The sequence below is a fragment of the Hyperoodon ampullatus genome (assembly GCF_949752795.1).
Source record: "Hyperoodon ampullatus genome assembly, chromosome: 2".
Lineage (NCBI taxonomy): Eukaryota > Metazoa > Chordata > Mammalia > Artiodactyla > Ziphiidae > Hyperoodon > Hyperoodon ampullatus.
This window is the reverse complement of record NC_136915.1, coordinates 11866958-11886605: the sequence shown is the minus strand read 5'-3', so window position 1 is coordinate 11886605 and position 19648 is coordinate 11866958. Positions and strand designations below refer to the sequence as shown.

General features: G+C 45.6%; 1 protein-coding gene across 1 annotated transcript in view; it reads right to left on the bottom strand.

Annotated features, from left to right (window-relative positions):
• LOC307063662 (forkhead-associated domain-containing protein 1-like) overlaps positions 1–1396 on the bottom strand; it is a gene marked incomplete at both ends in the record, with an annotated part of 101566 nt that extends 100170 nt beyond the window's left edge. Inside the window, 1 exon segment of the mRNA XM_079719895.1 lies at positions 1304–1396. Within this exon segment, the coding sequence (XP_079576021.1) occupies positions 1304–1396 (93 nt within the window).
• Positions 1397–19648: the final 18252 nt, after the last annotated feature.

The window sequence follows — 19648 nt, the reverse complement described above, 5'->3', positions numbered from 1 at the left end:
GTGGAAATGAAAAATGGTACAGCCACGCTGGATAAGTCTGGCAGTTTCTTTACAAACCGAATATATATAAACACATATGTTAATCCATGCAATCATACTCCTGAGCATTTATCACAGAGAAATAAAAACTTATGTTCACACAAAAACCTGTACACAAATGTTTATAGTAGATTTATTTGTAATAGCCCCAAATGGAAACAAAATGTCCTTCAAAAAGTGAATGTTTAAACATAGGTGATACGTCCATACCGTGGACTATTACTCAGCAATAAAAGAACAAGCTAATAACCTAAATGGATGTCAAGGGCACTACACTGACAGAAAAAAAAAAAAAATCAATCACAAAGGTCATACATAAATGATGAAATTTATAGAGACGGAGAACAGATTAGCGGTTTTCGGAGCGTGGGGACGATGGTGGGAGGAGGAATTGTGACTATAAAAGGAGCATCACAAGGGACATCTCTGATGATGGAATACTCCTATATCCTGATGGCCACACCCAAATCCACACGTGGTAAAATGGCACAGGACTCCACACATGCTTCGTGCCATTCTCTCTACTATTTGTGCATCTATAATTATTTCAAAATAAAGTTTAAAAAAATCTGTTGAGTGAAGTCTGAGAGTGGTCTGCCTTTCACAGTCATAAAGGGATTCCATTGCATTTCTCTTTCTGCTTCAATATTTTAATCCCTTTCAAAATTTTAAAAGGCTCAAAGCCACTGTTTTTGTAATTCCTTACTTACAATTTCTTCCAACTTCCTTGGCTGTCAATGAGCTGGGACTGTGGACCAAGCCACAGCTAATTCAGAGAATGGAATGAAATGAAGTGAGAGAGCGCTGAGGCCTCGCCCAGGGCTTACCCTGATTTACTACTTGGAGGTACGGGTGCTGGGGAGGGCTCTGAGGGGCCCAGAGTCTCCAGAAGCTCTGGAAAGGGCGAGAGGCCATTGCTCAAGCTGGGCACTTCAGGTGGCCGTGGCTGCCAGACGCGGAGCAGGTGAAGGTCAAGCATCAGCTCTACGCCCACCTTCCAAACCGCGCCATCAGGGTGGGACACTGCACACACAGTCAGCAAAGGACACAGGGCCCATCGCACTTTGCACTGTGCTCATTCTTACCACATGTGCCAGGGAGACCCAGCACATGCGGGGAATGGTTATTGGTGGCACACTGAGGAAGCCTGGGACTGTTAGCCAGAGGCTGTGCTTTACAAGAGACTGGAGTCCACAGAACAGTAAGGACTTTTGGTGGTGTGAGGGGTAGGGAGGGTCGGGGACTGGCTAGCAAGAGGTCTTACCTCTAAAACAAGGTCTGAATTTTCATGCCTTCCAATCGTAGTGCTTTTATTCAGGACAAAATAGCCTTCTGCACTCTTTAGATAGGCTTTCATATTCTCTGCTTTCCCTATAAAAGGTTTTCAGAAAACAATTTTGTTAGAAAAATACAGTCCTCTAATTATTCAATGTCATATTTAGAATGAATGGAATACACCATAATGTCCACAGGAGAAGTCAGCAGAGGTAGGAGTGGATAGCTGGATTTAACAATGATCACAATGATAATTCCGCACATTTTTAAGACTGTCCTTTTAACAGTGATATCCGGCATAGATGAGCTTGCTTCTGATCACAAGAGGACATCCTTTATGTAACTCAGAGCACAAACAAGCAATAGCAAAAAAAAAAAAAAAACCCAAACAAATCTGAATTCCACAGATAACCGCTCTCCACTTCCCATTAAGCTTAGTTTGGGGTTAGTTATCTGACAGAATCAAGTAATCAGTGTTACTAACCCACCAATTATTAGCTCCGTGACTCTGGGTGAGTTACTTATTCTCTCTCTAGGCCTCTGTTTCCTCATCTGTAAAATGGGGCTAATAATACTCTGTATCCCAAAGAGTTTTGTGAGGATTAAATGTGAAGCATCTAGAATGGTGATTGCTACACTAAACACCCATTTGTCCTACTGTGATTGTGACTGTTATTAATCTTGGGCTTCTGAACTTTGACTCAAGAAACCCCAACTTCTACAGAGCTTCTTAAAGTGTGGAAGAGCAGTCATCAAGGAAATGGGCAGTAGAAGACACTTTCTTTTTAAGTCACCGCATTCCTTCATATATTTAGGTTGAAAAAAAATGATTTCCAAAGACAAAATATCAAGATCATAGCTTGGCTGTACGGTCAAGACTCTGTACGTATCTTTTGCTGGCATTTTATTATGAAAATGTCAAACACACAGAAAAGTTGAAAGAAGTGGATGGTGAACTTCTATAGAACCACCACCCAGATTCTACAATCAACATTTTGCAATATTTGCTTTATCACATATCTACCCATCTATACATTTTATATTTTAATGCATTTCAAAGCAAATCCTATACATGTTTTTAAAATTTATTCATTTATTTTTGGCTGTGTTGGGTCTTCGTTTCTGTGCGAGGGCTTTCTCTAGTTGTGGCAAGCGGGGGCCACTCTTCATCGCAGTGCGCGGGCCTCTCACTATCGCGGCCTCTCTTGTTGTGGAGCACAGGCTCCAGATGTGCAGGCTCAGTAGTTGTGGCTCGCGGGCCTAGTTGCTCCGCGGCACGTGGGATCTTCCCAGACCAGGGCTCGAAGCCATGTCCCCTGTATTAGCAGGCAGATTCTCAACCACTGCGCCACCAGGGAAGCCCTATACATGTTTTTTATTTCTTTTATTTTTATTTATTTATTTATTTATTTATTTTTGCAGTACGCGGGCCTCTCACTGTTGTGGCCTCTCCCGTTGCGGAGCACAGGCTCCGGATGCACAGGCTCAGAGGCCATGGCTCACGGGCCCAGCCACTCCGCGGCATGTGGGATCCTCCCAGACCGGGGCACGAACCCGTGTCCCCATGATAGCACGCAACACATTCAAGTCTAATTAATCTCAAATGTAAACTTCCAAGAAATGTCTCTTCTGCAGGAAAACCACAGGAAACGCCACTAATCGAAAACTTAAACTTGGATCATGTGCATATTTGTTTTTTAGCTCTCACCCCAGACGTCCCCAAGGCTGGGGTCTTCTCTCTGCTCAGACGTCCCCCCTCGGGGCAACCACCTGACCACTCTGGCTAAAGGCACCCTCAGTCATGTTATTCCCCTGCTAGTTTTCCCCTGCTGTGTTTCCTTCCTTGTACTTATCATTCTCTGACATGTTCTTGTTCCTTTCTTTAGTTATGCTTGCTGTTGGTTTCTCTTTCACTAACATATATGTTCCTGGAAAACCAGAACTGTGTTCATTTTGTTCAGAAGCGATTCTTCATGGGTATGTTGTGTTTGTACCCATCTTCAGAGCAAAGGCATTGAAAGATTTTGTCCTGCACTCACTTTCGGAGGATGCTTGTATGGCAAACAACTTGGGAGGATAGAGGTAATGTTTCTAATAAAGATAACGGCTGCTTCTGGGGCAAAAGTTGGGCAGGTTTGCTAGCAGCCCCTTTCAAAGATTGCAGTTTCCTAAGTCTGGAGTTCCTTACCTGGGACACAGACCCACTGTGCGCACAGCATCCACACTGGCTGCTCTGCACCACCCCGAGGGACTTTCAGGGCAACAGGAACCAATGTGCATATGCAGCTCTGGCTGCCTGTTACGTCATCGGCTGTGCTGTGAGTAATCAAGTGCTTTGTTTCTGGCCCAGGAGTCTCTTGTCTTCTGCCAGGAACTATAAGCTGGGCAGGCTAACTTACTAACTTTCAAACAGGGTCAAATGTCAGACCCTTTGCAGTTCCTGCCAGTTCTGTGCGTTACCCCTTCTCCAGGGTAGGGGGCGGCGGGGGGACAGAACCTGACACACAGTAGGTGCTTGGGAAACACTGGCTGAGTGAATGAAAATACAAAGGGCGCCTCAAAGCAAGTCAGTACAGCCAGCTGGCTAGGGAGCTTTGATAGTAACTACCTTTCATTTTTCCTGTCAGTATCTAGCTTAGATGACTCCTTGGAAAACCTAAATTCTATCTCTTTAGCTTTTGGATTGGACAATATTTCTCCACCTTCATTTTGCCCTGTGCATCACTTCCTTGCGTGAAAACACTGTGAAAGTAATATGAATGTGTAGAGCTCTGTGAATTCGTTCTTACTCAGTGCCATGGAGCACCAGCCACAGGAAAGAGCAAAAGGGCTTCAGTCATCTGCGTTCCCCCGACCACTTTGGATGGCTCAGAATTGGGCTATAGGAGCAAACTTTCTTTTGAGGTTTACAGTGGCCTCAAAGTTCCTTAAAGAAGGAGAGTTCAGACAAGGGGCGGGTGTGTGTGTGTGTGTGTGTGTCTCTGACCATTGGGTGGGTGTTGTCCTTAAATCAGGGGAAACAGGGGATCCTCTCTTAATCCCAGCTATACCCACAGGACATCCAAGAGCTGGCGCCCAGGAGAGGCCTATAGCTCCCGTGCCGGCTACCTTGGGGGGCGAGGTAGGGGCTGCACTTAGGAAGGAACTGCTGGTGTTGGGGCATCTTTTTTGGGGTGCTCCTGGCGACCCGAGCCTGGATCAGAGAGTTCGGACTCGGGTGGCGCTGGGTCCCCTGCCTACCCCAACGCCCTTGACCTCGCAGGACTGGCCTCCTCCGGCCCAGGTTTCCGCCCGCCGCCTCCTCGCGCGCCGCTCTCACCTGGCCAGAGGAAGAAGCCCACGCCTCGTCCTCCGCCTGACCTCCGCTCTGCCGCCCTCCCGCGGAGTCTCCAGCCGGCGGCTCGCAGCCCGCGTGCCCGCCCGGCCTGTGTACAAACGTCGCCACGGCAACGCCATTCTGACGGCCGAGCTGGGGAGGGGCGTGGCGTGCGCGGCGCCCGAGGATGAGGGGGAGGTGCGCTGGCAGCACCCGGCCAATTACAGCCCGCTGCAGCGCTGCGACCCCTCCCCGACCTGCCCCCTAGAGGTCCCCAGCCCCGTTTCCAGGATGGAGAAACAGGCTCAGTGTTCACAGAAGTAGCTCCAAGTCTTACAGCTGGGAAGGAGCAGACTCAAGAGTCCTTCCTACTGACCTTAGCTCTAGGCTCGGTGCGTTGAGGAGGGCGTGGTCAGGCGTGGGAGGGTAATGGAGCTGAACCACGAGAAGCTTGGAGGTTAGTACCCCCCGTCCCAACGGAATCTCTAGTTCTCTCTGTTGTGGAGGAGAAAACAGAGTAAGCTGGAGTGACCATCACTTCTGGGGGTGGGAGTGGAGATGGGAGATGGGTGCGGTGGAAGGAACACTTCTGAAAGACTGGAAGATTCTCCCACGTGCTAGGGAAGGGGTATTTACAAGCCCAGAGCCTTACTGTTGCTGTCCTTCCCTGTCAAAACTCGCGTTTATTCATTCATGTGTTCTTTACTTCTACAAACATCACCTGAGTCCCTATAAGGTCAGACGGTGGCCCCAGTGTTGACCTGGATCAGATCCTTAAGAAACCCCCCCGCACTCCCCATGGGCACGGGGCTGGGGGGATGGAGCGTGTGGAGAAGACATGCAAATGCCAACTATCTCCCCTCACCCCGTGTCACCTTTTTCAGATCAGCCCCTTGTGTCTGGGAGCAGAACAGCCCCGCTGACTACCTACAGAATGCCTCATTTCCCTGGCAGGAAATGACTGACAAGGTGCCCCAAGACAAACTCAAAATATTCATCTGAGAAAGATGAAAGATGGCAGACTCCACTCTAGTCAATTAGAAGAAGATATAAGAGAGAAAAATCATGGAAATCGATATGGGATGGAATATATGGTAAAGATGCTCCCACATGCCTAGAGGCTCTTAGAAATGCACATTCCCTGGCACAGACCTCAGAGATTCTGATTAAGCAGCTCTGGAGCATGGTCCAGGAATGAATTTGTTGCATTCTTGCAAATTCCTTGTGCATTTGTTAAAAGCTTGGCAAAACCTCAGGACTTATTCAACCCTGCAGTTGAATCGCAGAGCCCTCCCAGCACTTGTCCCTAGAAATCTCTTCCAGGCCCTCAGTCAGCCTGGAAGGTTCTGCCTGGGTTAATTCCATTCGACCAGAAAGACCTTAGGAATGTATGAGGAGTGACCACAGAGGCCGGGGCCCTGAGTGGTAACTTCAGAGGAACAGAGAGGGTCAGGCTCAACTCTCCAGGCACATTTCTGCCTCAGGGCCTTTGCAGTTACTGTTTCTTCTCCCTACCAGGCACTTCCCCCAGGGATCTCCTTCAGCTCCTTCAGATTTTTACTCAAATATCACCCTATTTAAAATGGTCTAGGAATTCCCTGGCGGTCCAGTGTTTAGGACTCGGTGCTTTCACTGCCCGGCTCGATCCCTGGTCGATCCTGAAAGCCCCATGATGCCACCAAAAAAACCAAACCAAAACAAAAAACACCCCCCCAAAAACATGAATAACAAAACAAACACCTCACTCTATTGCTCTTCCCTCCATCTTACCACTCCTCTAACATGCTATTTATTTAGTTTCCTTCTCTTATTTGTTGTCAGTCTCCCCACTCCCAACTCCCCCCTGCCCCCCAACTTAAGCTCCATGAGAGCAGGGATTTTTTTTCTCTTTTGTTCACTGCTGTATCACCAGTACCTAGAGCAGTGCCTGAATGAACGAATGAGTGAATGAACAGGGGCAGCCCTTGCCACCCGCCCACAGCCTTGCCTCCTACTCTTGAGCTGCTGAGCTGAACTGTCCTTACCCCAGGACCTAGGCTTCTGTAGCCTTGGCCCTCCCCAGCCCCACCCCCATCTCCATGCTTGTCTTCAGTGTCATCAACATGAGCACAGAACGCAACCCTGCTCACTGCCAGCCAGACCCTACGGAGCCCATCCAGGCCAGCCCGGAGCCGGAGCCGCCCTTGGCCCCCTGATAGGCTTGGGAGAGCCTATGTTGCCATTAGTCCATCTCTCGATGAGGAAATACTAAACGGAGAACAAAGCTGACATTCAGGCTCACTGGAGCAGAATTTGCCAAATCTTGATTGGATCCTGCCGCTCCCCACAGGATGCCACAGTCATCTCAAAGGGTGTGTGAAAGTCTTAAAACGCAGTTCCATGTCATCCACTTAAATTTCAAAAACAGAAACTAAAATACCCCAATAACTCATGGCTTTATCATAGCATGTCCTGCGCTGAGTGAGAGTTGTACTTTGCGATGATGGGGTGTTCAAAATACTGCACCTGGGGAATTCCCTGGCGGTCCACTGGTTAGGACTTGGTGCTTTCACTGCCATGGCCCGGGTTCAATCCCTGGTGGGGAAATTAAGATCCCGCAAGCCACACGGCATGGCCAAAAAAAAAAAAAGAGGTTTCTAGCTTATATGGGCTCCTTGGTGATGCCTGTAATCAATCAATCTTATTGAGCTCTGGGTGGCTACCAAGGCTGTACTGTATCTCCATCAACATCAGGATGCTGGTGTCTGAAAGGCCTGGGTCCAGGTCCCAGCTTTGTCTTTCCCAGCTGTCCTCATAATACTGGAGCGAGTAATGTTAACTCCGGGCTTTCCACCCGCAGGGCACTGTCCCAGTCTTTCCTGTGGATCATCTCATTTAATCCTCACCATAACCTAGGGCAGTAGGTGTGTGTGAAACACCTGGAACAGGGAGCTCTGCAGAGAAGCGCTCAAAAATGTCGTGATTGGTATTATTTCTATCACATCACTCCCACTTGAACAGGAAAATAAGGCTCAAGAGACATGGAGGTATGTGACCAAGGTGACACAGACAGAAAAGAATTTGAATCTAGATGACAGTGATGGGAAGGTATTTTCCCCGGGGACTACAGGTGACAGGTGTCACAGCCACGAGACACCTATGCTCACCACCTGCTTTCCCTCAGCCCTGAACAATCTGGGCTTCTGGCTGTCCTGAAGTTTTGGCAGTGCCTGCAGCAAGAGGTGGAGGGAGCTGAGGCCAGGAGCTGGTAGCTGGGGCTTGCCAGGGTCCTCTCCTGCCACCCACTGGGCTTCTTTCCTGCAGGACCTCTGCCCCATAAAATCTCACTCGGCCACAGTTACCTTCCCTGGGCTGTCCTTGACTGGGAGAGCCCATCCACTGTGCCCCCTCCCCAGATCTGCTTGTTGTCATCTGCATTCCAACAAGAAATGAGTGCTGGCCTCCCCCCTGGAAGAGGTAGGGAGCTTGCCCAGCCTTTAAGGGGTAAGAGAGAGCCAGGGAAAGAGCTGGAACAGGAGAAAGGGAGAGTAAAAGAGAGAGAGAGCGCTTGAAGATCAGGAAGTAGCTAAGCTGTTGAGTAGGTGACAGATGGGAGAGCAAAGGGCCACTGGAGGCTCCACAGTCCATTACTAACCTGATGCGATGGGCTAAGGAAATGCAGGTTTTTATATACACACACACACACACACACACACACACAGGTTCACAAAAATAAATTCAAACCACAAAATAACAGCTGGTCACTGAGGCCTTCTGCGGCCGTGCTCACTCCCTTCCCCTGTCAGAAAATGAGAAGTCACCCAGGTGTTTTCTCAGATAGAGACAAGGCGGGTTGGGACATTCATCTCTTGCAAATCAGAGATGTGCCGGGGGCTTCCCTGGTGGTGCAGTGGTTGGGAGTCTGCCTGCCAATGCAGGGGACGTGGGTTCGAGCCCTTGTCTGGGAGGATCCCACATGCCGCGGAGCAACTAGGCCCGTGAGCCACAACTACTGAGCCTGCACGTCTGGAGCTTGTGCTCTGCAACAAGAGAGGCCGCGATAGTGAGAGGCCTGTGCACCGTGATGAAGAGTGACCCCCGCTTGCCACAACTGGAGAAAGCCCTCGCACAGAAACGAAGACCCAACACAGCCAAAAATAAATAAATTAATTAATTAAAAAAAATTAAAACCAAAAAACCACTCTCTCTAAAACAAACAAACAAACAAACAAAAAAACAGAAAAAAAGCTTTGCCAGGGAGGTCAGTCTGTATGTTCTGTTTGAAAACTGCAGATGAAGGGTGCTGATCCCACCTCTGATCAGCCTGGTTTCGTTTGTTTGTTTGTTTTATTCTGTCTGTACCTCACTTCTCTCACCTGTAAAATGCAGGTAATAGCAGCATTGACTGTAAAGACCAAATGGGTTAATATGTGTGAAGTACTCAACTGTGCCCGATCCCACAGACTCCTTGTGTGAATGTCCGCGTTGCTGTCTGTCTGTTTGCTTGTTTTTGTTGTTTTCTTGATGATGTGGGAGGACAGCACCATCTCAACCTGATCACAGCCATCCTGGGGAGAGCTTTGATTTGCATCGTCTCAGTCCCAACCCAGAGCAAACTTGACCTCTGAACACTCGCATATCATCTTGCTTGTTGCCCAGGGACCTTTCTGGGTGTGGGTGTCAGAGGCAGGCTGAGTTCCCCTGATCGCTGCTAGAGGGATTCTTAGAATCCAGCTGGTCTCTGTGGCGTGGCACGTGCAAGACAACTCCATATATTTGACTTCCAGGCATCCAGGCAAATCAACCTCCACTACTTTTTTTGGGGGGGATTAACAATGAACCACTATGAATGAGGTTAACCAAACTAGCTAATATTTACTGAGGCTTGTTAGGTACCAGCCACTATGCCATACACTGTTTTATTTAATTCTTGGCCCAACCCATTTCACAGAAGCGGGCTCAGAAAAGTCAAGTAACTTGCCCAGTTACAAATCTTGTAAGTGATAGGTCCAAGATTCGAACCCTAGCTGTTGGACTCCAGCATATTTTCTTTTTTGTAATGTTTTGTTTTCAAAACATAATATACATCTCGAAAAGAATACAACTGATAAGTGTACGCTTGAAGAATTTTCACAAAGTGTATGCACCCACCCTAACCAGAACCCAGAACAAGAAGCAGAACATCACCACCCGCCCCCGCCCCTCCGAGAAGACTCCCTGTGCTCACTTCTGGTTACCCCCTCCCGCTTGTCTGACTTCCAATCATAGATTAGTTCTGCTTGGTTTTGAACTTCATGGAAATGGAATCTTACAGATTCCATTTGCTGCCTGGTTTCTTTCACTCAACTATGTGAGGTTCGACCACGTTGTCTGATGTAGCTGTGGTTCATTCATTCTCACTGCTGCATTGCATTACACTCTGTTATCTATTCCTGCAGAACAAATTATGGCAAACTTAACGGATCCAAAAAACACACACTTATGTCACAGTTTCTGTGGGTCAGGAATCCGGGCACTGCTTACCTGGGTTCTCTGCTCAGGATCTCTCCCAGGCTGCAATGAGGGAGGTGGCCAGGGCTGGGGTCTCATCTGAGGCTCAGCTGGGGAAGGATCCTCTTTCCAGTTCATGTGGTGGTTGGCAGGATACAGTTTCCTGAGGGTTGTTAGTTAGTCTGAGGGCCTCACCTCCTTGCTGGCTGTTAGCCAGAGATCCTGCACTGTTTCTTGCCATGTGGGCCTCTCCATAAGGTGGCTTGCTTCATCAAAGCCAGTGAGAGTCCATAGAGAGAGTCTCCAGGCAAGATGGAAGTTACAATCTTCTGTAACATAATCACAGAAATGGCATGCCCATCACTTTTGCAGCATCTACTGATTAGAAATAAGGTACAGTCCTGCCTACTCTCAAGGGGAGGGGACACAGAGGTGTGAACACCAGGGATAATTGGGGGCTGTTGTGTATGCCTTTTGGTATGCACATGTGCACATATCTCTTCGGTATACATCTAGGAGTAGAATTTCTGGGTCACACATACATCCGGCTTTACGAGATTCTGCCAAACATTTTTCCAAAGTGCAGGTACCCTCTACACTCCCTCAGCAGGCTATGAGCTTCCCAGTTAGAGCACATGCTTTCGATACACTCCTCCCCTCTCTCCTTACAGAAGGGGTGTTTGAGCTGGGGCGCTTTGGGACGACAGGTCCTAATTCTGGCCCCATGTCAGAATCACTGAATTCCTGGGCCGCTTCGCCAGACATTCTGATCATTTGAGGGCTCAGATACAAACTGGAAGGTCCACTCCATGAGGCGAGGATCCCTGTATCCTTGGTGCCCGGAGCAGTACCTGGCAGCAGTACCTGGCAAGTACCAGGTAGCTGGCACTCAATAAATGTTTCTTTGATTAAGTGAATGAGTTTAGGAAATATTGTTCAAGAGATGGACCCCAGGGCGGGTATAAGCTGCTTAAATGGGAGGGAAACTTTGTTGAGTCTGAGGCTGTGTGCATTTTTCTGGGAAGAGGGCTCAGAGCCTCAACAAGGTATGTCCCCAACAAAGGTTAAAGGCCGCCTGGATTGGATACTGTCCGGCTTAGGTATTTTATCACATGAAGAAAGAATTGGTCCCAGGGTAGGTGGCATGGGAACTGTGGACAAGGTCCCATGGTCCTTAGAAGTAAAAAGCGAGACAGCGCTTGCCTGGGGTGGCTCATAAACTGACACCTTGCTTGTTTTGTCCTTTGACCCATGGTAGTTCTTTTGGTACATCTAGCCACTGCCTGGCCTCCTGGGACCCTCCCTGTGTCTGTCTGTTGAACAGAAAATTCCAGAAGGCCTCGGTGCCCTGAGTTTCCATCGGGGGCAAGCCAACATGAGCCCTAGCTTTTGAAAAACCCCTTTCAATCAATAGAAAGCCTCCCAGTTTATCTGGTTTGAGATGACCTCATCCTTTGTCACCTTCTCTCTTGTTTTCTGGAGGTTGTTCAGCGTCTTGCTGCTGTCTGCATTCTTTTCTCACGTGAACAGTGCACCTATTTTGGGCATTTTGTCGCTGTCGTTTTGGGTCATTCCCGTCACACATTTTTTGTATTCCTTTCCAGTCAGATCAACCTCATGCCTCTCTAGACATTTCTTCTCAGGTTTCCTCTGAATCATTTCGTTTGGTCTAAATATGTCCAGTGTTTCCTCCTTCCTCACTGCACTCCACATAGACCCTCTCTTTTCCGCGGAAAAACTGTTCTTTTCTTTCGAATCCCTTACCCAAATCCTCATCTTTCACCATGTTTTCTGACTTCTCCTAAGAACTGATTGTTTTTTGAAACTGAAGCCTCAAATATCATCCCTTCTAATCTGGGTCTGAATTTGGATCATGGTCAAGAAGCAGGCGAGACAGGAACGTGGCTGGGTAATTAGGATCCTCAGCAGAAGGGCTGAGTGTTCATTGGGGTGGTCAGAGGGGCCTGGGGATGGAGCAAGAGGTATCTTCTTCTGCCTCGGGTAGGGCTTAGGGTGGGGTTGTCAGGAAAGCGCTAAGAAAAAAGGAACCATTTGACTTGAGTTCTGAAGGATGAGTAGGATTTCAGGAGGCAGAGCAGGGAGAGAAGAGGATGGTCCAAGGAAGGAGCAGTGGGAACGGAGGCTAGAAGATGAGCAATCAGAGAAGCTAGGTACAGGAGTACAGAAGGAGAGGGGTGGCCAGGTGCTGAGACCGCAAACTGAAGGTCCAAGGTCAGCTCTCAGATATGTTTGTCTGGCTTTCCCAGCGTGTTAAAAGACTTTTAATTAGTTGCTGAAGGGAGAGGCCTCTTTCTGTGGAGTGACAGAGAAACGTATTCAAATTGTCTTTAGCATGAATGCAAATTCACTGGTTACCAAAAATGAAAAGTCTAGAGGGAACCTCTGGGTTCAGGCTCAGATGATTTCATGAGGCCTTGGCCTCTCTCCAGCTCTCAGGGATTCCTTGAACCATGTGGATCCAACCTTAGACAGAATCTCTGTATAATGGTCACAAAAAGGCGGCCGAAGCTCCAGCCCTTCCATCTTCTCAGCTTTGAGTTCCATAGGGAAGGATAGGAGTCTTTTTCCTAAGCTTCCCCCAATGGCCTCACTGCTTCTCATTTTCTCTGGGTGGGTCACAAGCCCATTGCTGAGCCAATTATTGTGGCCCAGGAGACTGCTCTGATTGGCTGAGCTTGACCCACATACCCATCCCTGCAGGCAGAGGTGGAATCAACACCGTCTCTGAGAAACTGGACTGAGACTAGGAGAAAGGTGTTGTCCCCAAAGGGGGATCATAACGCCATAATATTTTAGAAGAGAGGTGAATTGTTATTAGGTGACAAAAACCAGATGTCTACCACAGTAGCCAACATTTACAGATCATTAACATCTGGATTTATGCCTTTTTTTGGGAAAATGGGAATATCTGGCAATACCTGGACTCTCTTCTTGTATATAGATCAACAATCTGCTGGGGCTGAGTAGAGGCGCCCTCTTTAGATACAGCCTATGTTCTGCCTGCCCAATGCACTGCTCCTATTTCCTGTCTGGCTCCTGGAAGCACTTGAATTTTTATTGCCAGCATAATTTGATTCTGTAAAGAAATCTGTTTTTCCCACCAGAATGGAAGAGCCAAATGTACAGGGGTCAAATAGCTCTCCTGTGTTCCCACAAACTCCTGAGGACAAATGCCTGGCCATTTTTGATAGTCTCATTCCTTGCTCATTTTAAAAGCCTTCTTTAAAAAAAAATATTGAATACATAGTGATTTTAGAATCTGTTATCTAATAATTCCAACATCTGAAGTCTTTGGGTGGGAGTGGCAGAGGGGTGGTGTCTCAAAGTCTTGTTTGTTGTGACTGCTTACTCTGGCTCATACTGACTTATTGCTTGGATGTTTAGTAATTTGACTGTGATCTCATTCTTTTTTTTTTTTTTTTTAGCTCTATCAACATTTTTTTTTTAGTTTGCTTTATAACAAATTTAATCAGTTATACATATACATATGTTCCCATATCCCCTCCCTTTTGCGTCTCCCTCCCACCCTCCCTATCCCACCCCTCCAGGCGGTCACAAAGCACCGAGCTGATCTCCCTGTGCTATGCGGCTGCTTCCCACTAGCTATCTACCTTACATTTGGTAGTGTATATATGTCCATGCCGCTCTTTCACTTTGTCACAGCTTACCCTTCCCCCTCCCCATATCCTCAAGTCCATTCTCTAGTAGGTCTGTGTCTTTATTCCTGTCTTACCCCTATGTTCTTCATGACATTTTTTTTTCTTAAATTCCATATATATGTGTCAGCATAGAGTATTTGTCTTTCTCTTTCTGACTTACTTCACTCTGTATGACAGACTCTAGATCCATCCACCTCATTACAAATAGCTCAATTTCATTTCTTTTTATGGCTGAGTAATATTCCATTGTATATATGTGCCACATTTTCTTTACCCATTCATCCGATGATGGACACTTAGGTTGTTTCCATCTCTGGGCTATTGTAAATAGGGCTGCTATGAACATTTTGGTACATGTCTCTTTTTGAATTATGGTTTTCTCAGGGTATATGCCCAGTAGTGGGATTGCTGGGTCATATGGTAGTTCTATTTGTAGTTTTTTAAGGAACCTCCATACCGTTCTCCATAGTGGCTGTACCAATTCACATTCCCACCAGCAGTGCAAGAGTGTTCCCTTTTTTCCACACCCTCTCCAGCATTTATTGTGTCTAGATTTTTTGATGATGGCCATTCTGACTGGTGTGAGATGATATCTCATTGTAGTTTTGATTTGCATTTCTCTAATGAGTAAAGATGTTGAGCATCCTTTCATGTGTTTGTTGGCAGCCTGTATATCTTCTGTGGAGAAGTGTCTATTTAGGTCTTCTGCCCATTTTCGGATTGGGTTGTTTGTTTTTTTGTTATTGAGGTGCATGAGCTGCTTATAAATTTTGGAGATTAATCCTTTGTCAGCTGCTTCATTGGCAAATATTTTCTCCCATTCTGAGGGTTGTCTTTTGGTCTTGTTTATGGTTTCCTTTGCTGTGCAAAAGCTTTTATGTTTCATTAGGTCCCATGTGTTTATTTTTGTCTTTATTTCCATTTCTCTAGGCGGTGGGTCAAAAAGGATCTTGCTGTGATTTATGTCATAGAGTGTTCTGCCTATGTTTTCCTCTAAGAGTTTGATAGTGTCTGGCCTTACATTTAGGTCTTTAATCCATTTTGAGCTTATTTTTGTGTATGGTGTTAGGGAGTGATCTAATCTCATACTTTTACATGTCCCTATCCAGTTTTCCCAGCACCACTTATTGAAGAGACTGTCCTTTCTCCACTGTACATTCCTGCCTCCTTTATCAAAGATAAGATGACCATATGTCCGTGGGTTTATCTCTGGGCTTTCTATCCTGTTCCATTGATCTATCTTTCTGTTTTTGTGCCAGTACCATACTGTCTTGATTACTGTAGCTTTGTAGTATAGTCTGAAGACAGGGAGCCTGATTCCTCCAGCTCCATTTTTCGTTCTCAAGATTGCTTTGGCTATTCGGGGTCTTTTGTGTTTCCATACAAATTGTGAAATATTTTGCTCTAGTTCTGTGAAAAATGCCAGTGGTAGTTTGATAGGGATTGCATTGAATCTGTAGATTGCTTTGGGTAGTAGAGTCATTTTCACAATGTTGATTCTTCCCATCCAAGAACATGGTACATCTCTCCATCTATTTGTATCATCTTTAATTTCTTTCATCAGTGTCTTATAATTTTCTGCATACAGGTCTTTTGTCTCCTTAGGTAGGTTTATTCCTAGATATTTTATTCTTTTTGTTGCAATGGTAAATGGGAGTGTTTCCTTGATTTCACTTTCAGATTTTTCATCATTAGTATATAGGAATGCCAGAGATTTCTGTGCATTAATTTTGTATCCTGCAACTTGACCAGATTCATTGATTAGCTCTCGTAGTTTTCTGGTAGCATCTTTAGGATTCTTTATGTATAGTATCATGTCATCTGCAAACAGCGACAGCTTTACTTCTTCTTTTCCGATTTGGATTCCTTTTATTTCCTTTTCTTCTCTGATTGCTGTGGCTAAAACTTCCAAAACTATGTTGAATAAGAGTGGTGAGAGTGGGCAACCTTGTCTTGTTCCTGATCTTAGTGGAAATGGTTTCAGTTTTTCACCATTGAGGACGATGCTGGCTGTGGGTTTGTCATATATGGCCTTTATTATGTTGAGGAAAGTTCCCTCTTTGCCTACTTTCTGCAGGGTTTTTATCATAAATGGGTGTTGAATTTTGTCGAAAGCTTTCTCTGCATCTATTGAGATGATCATATGGTTTTTCTCCTTCAATTTGTTAATATGGTGTATCACGTTGATTGATTTGCATATATTGAAGAATCCTTGCATTCCTGGAATAAATCCCACTTGATCATGGTGTATGATCCTTTTAATGTGCTGTTGGATTCTGTTTGCTAGTATTTTGTTGAGGATTTTTGCATCTATGTTCATCAGTGATATTGGCCTGTAGTTTTCTTTCTTTGTGACATCCTTGTCTGGTTTTGGTATCAAGGTAATGGTGGCCTCGTAGAATGAATTTGGGAGTGTTCCTCCCTCTGCTATATTTTGGAAGAGTTTGAGAAGGATAGGTGTTAGCTCTTCTCTAAATGCTTGATAGAATTCGCCTGTGAAGCCATCTGGTCCTGGGCTTTTGTTTGTTGGAAGATTTTTTATCACAGTTTCAATTTCAGTGCTTGTGATTGGTCTGTTCATATTTTCTATTTCTTCCTGATTCAGTCTTGGCAGGTTGTGCATTTCTAAGAATTTGTCCATTTCTTCCAGGTTGTCCATTTTATTGGCATAGAGTTGCTTATAGTAATCTCTCATCATCTTTTGTATTTCTGCAGTGTCAGTTGTTACTTCTCCTTTTTCATTTCTAATTCTATTGATTTGAGTCTTCTCCCTTTTTTTCTTGATGAGTCTGGCTAATGGTTTATCAATTTTGTTTATCTTCTCAAAGAACCAGCTTTTAGTTTTATTGATCTTTGCTATCGTTTCCTTCATTTCTTTTTCATTTATTTCTGATCTGATTTTTATGATTTCTTTCCTTCTGCTAACTTTGGGATGTTTTTGTTCTTCTTTCTCTAATTGCTTTAGGTGCAAGGTTAGGTTGTTTATTCGAGATGTTTCCTGTTTCTTAAGGTGGGATTGTATTGCTATAAACTTCCCTCTTAGAACTGCTTTTGCTGCATCCCATAGGTTTTGGGTCGTCGTGTCTCCATTGTCATTTGTTTCAGGTATTTTTTAATTTCCTCTTTGATTTCTTCAGTGATCACTTCGTTATTAAGTAGTGTATTGTTTAGCCCCCATGTGTTTGTATTTTTTACAGCTCTTTTCCTGTAATTGATATCTAGTCTCATAGCATTGTGGTCAGAAAAGATACTTGATACAATTTCAATTTTCTTAAATTTACCAAGGCTTGATTTGTGACCCAAGGTATGATCTATCCTGGAGAATGTTCCATGAGCACTTGAGAAAAATGTGTATTCTGTTGTTTCTGGATGGAATGTCCTATAAATATCAATTAAGTCCATCTTGTTTAATGTATCATTTAAAGCTTGTGTTTCCTTATTTATTTTCATTTTGGATGATCTGTCCATTGGTGAAAGTGGGGTGTTAAAGTCCCCTACTATGATTGTGTTACTGTCGATTTCTCCTTTTATGGCTGTTAGTATTTGCCTTATGTATTGAGGTGCTCCTATGTTGGGTGCATAAATATTTACAATTGTTATATCTTCTTCTTGGATCGACCCCTTGATCATTATGTAGTGTCCGTCTTTGTCTCTCCTAGTAGTCTTTATTTTAAGGTCTATTTTGTCTGATATGAGAATTGCTACTCCAGCTTTCTTTTGGTTTCCATTTGCATGGAATATCTTTTTCCATCCCCTTACTTTCAGTCTGTATGTGTCTCTAGGTCTGAAGTGGGTCTCTTGTAGACAGCATATATATGGGTCTTGTTTTTGTATCCATTCAGCCAATCTGTGTCTTTTGGTGGGAGCATTTAGTCCATTTACATTTAAGGTAATTATTGATATGTATGTTCCTATTCCCATTTTCTTAATTGTTTTGGGTTCGTTATTGTAGGTCTTTTCCTTCTGTTGTGTTTCTTGCCTAGAGAAGTTCCTTTAGCATTTGTTGTAAAGCTGGTTTGGTGGTGCTGAACTCTCTCAGCTTTTGCTTGTCTGTAAACGTTTTAATTTCTCCATCAAATCTGAATGAGATCCTTGCTGGGTAGAGTAGTCTTGGTTGCAGGTTTTTCTCCTTCATCACTTTAATTATGTCCTGCCACTCCCTTCTGGCTTGTAGAGTTTCTGCTGAGAGATCAGCTGTTATCCTGATGGGGATTCCCTTGTGTGTTACTTGTTGTTTTTGCCTTGCTGCTTTTAATATGATTTCTTTGTGTTTAATTTTTGACAGTTTGATTAATATGTGTCTTGGCGTATTTCTCCTTGGATTTATTCTGTATGGGACTCTCTGTGCCTCCTGGACTTGATTAACTATTTCCTTTCCCATATTAGGGAAGTTTTCAACTATAATCTCTTCAAATATTTTCTCAGTCCCTTTCTTTTTCTCTTCTTCTTCTGGAACCCCTATATTTCGAATGTTGGTGCGTTTAATGTTGTCCCAGAGGTCTCTGAGACTGTCCTCTGTTCTTTTCATTCTTTTTTCTTTATTTTGCTCTGCAGCAGTTATTTCCACTATTTTATCTTCCACCTCACTTATCCGTTCTTCTGCCTCAGTTATTCTGCTATTGATCCCATCTAGAGTATTTTTTATTTCATTTATTGTGTTTTTAATCGATGCTTGATTCATCTTTAGTTCTTCTAGGTCCTTGTTAACTGTTTCTTGCATTTTGTCTATTCTATTTCCAAGATTTTGGATCTGGGAAATAGAATCTTGGATCGTTTTTACCATCATTATTCTGAATTCTTTTTCAGGTAGACTGCCTATTACCTCTTCATTTGTTAGGTCTGGTGGGTTTTTATCTTGCTCCTTCTCCTGCTGTGTGTTTTTCTGTCTTCTCATTTTGCTTATGTTACTGTGTTTGGGGTCTCCTTTTTGCAGGCTGCAGGTTCGTAGTTCCCGTTGTTTTTGTTATCTGTCCCCAGTGGCTAAGGTTGGTTTAGTGGGTTGTGTAGGCTTCCTGGTGGAGGGGACTAGTGCCTGTGTTCTGGTGGATGAGGCTGGATCTTGTCTTTCTGGTGGGCAGGTCCACGTCTGGTGGTGTGTTTTGGGGTGTCTGCGGACTTTTTATGATTTTAAGCCACCTCTCTGCTAATGGGTGGCATTGTGTTCCTGTCTTGCTAGTCGTTTGGCATAGGGTGTCCAGCACTGTAGCTTGCTGGTCGTTGAGTGAAGCTGGGTGCTGGTGTTGAGATGGAGATCTCTGGAAGATTTTCGCCGTTTGATATTATGTGGAGCTGGGAGGTCTCTTGAGGACCAGTGTCCTGAGGTTGGCTCTCCCACCTCAGAGGCACAGCACTGACTCCTGGCTCCTCAATTTGGGATGATTTGTTGTCTATTCATGTATTCCACAGATGCAGGGTACATCAAGTTGATTATGGAGGTTTAATCCGCTGCTTCTGAGGCTGCTGGGAGAGGTTTCCCTTTCTCTTCTTTGTTCTCACAGCTCCTGGGTCTCAGCTTTGGATTTGGCCCCGCCTCTGCACGTAGGTCGCCGGAGGGCGTCTGTTCTTCGCTCAGACAGGACAGGGTTAAAGGAGCAGCCTCTTCGGGGACTCTGGCTCACTCTGGCCGGGCGGGAGGGAGGGGCACGGAGTGCGGGGCGGGCCTGCAGCGGCAGAGGTCGGCGTGACGTTGCACCAGCCCAAGGCGCGCCGTGCGTTCTCCCAGGGAAGCCGCCCCTGGATCCCGGGACCCCGGCAGTGGCGGGCTGCACAGGCTCCCGGAAGGGCGGTGTGGACAGTGACCTGCGCTCACACACAGGCTTCTTGGCGGCGGCAGCAGCAGCCCCAGCGTCCCACGCCCGTCACTGGGCTC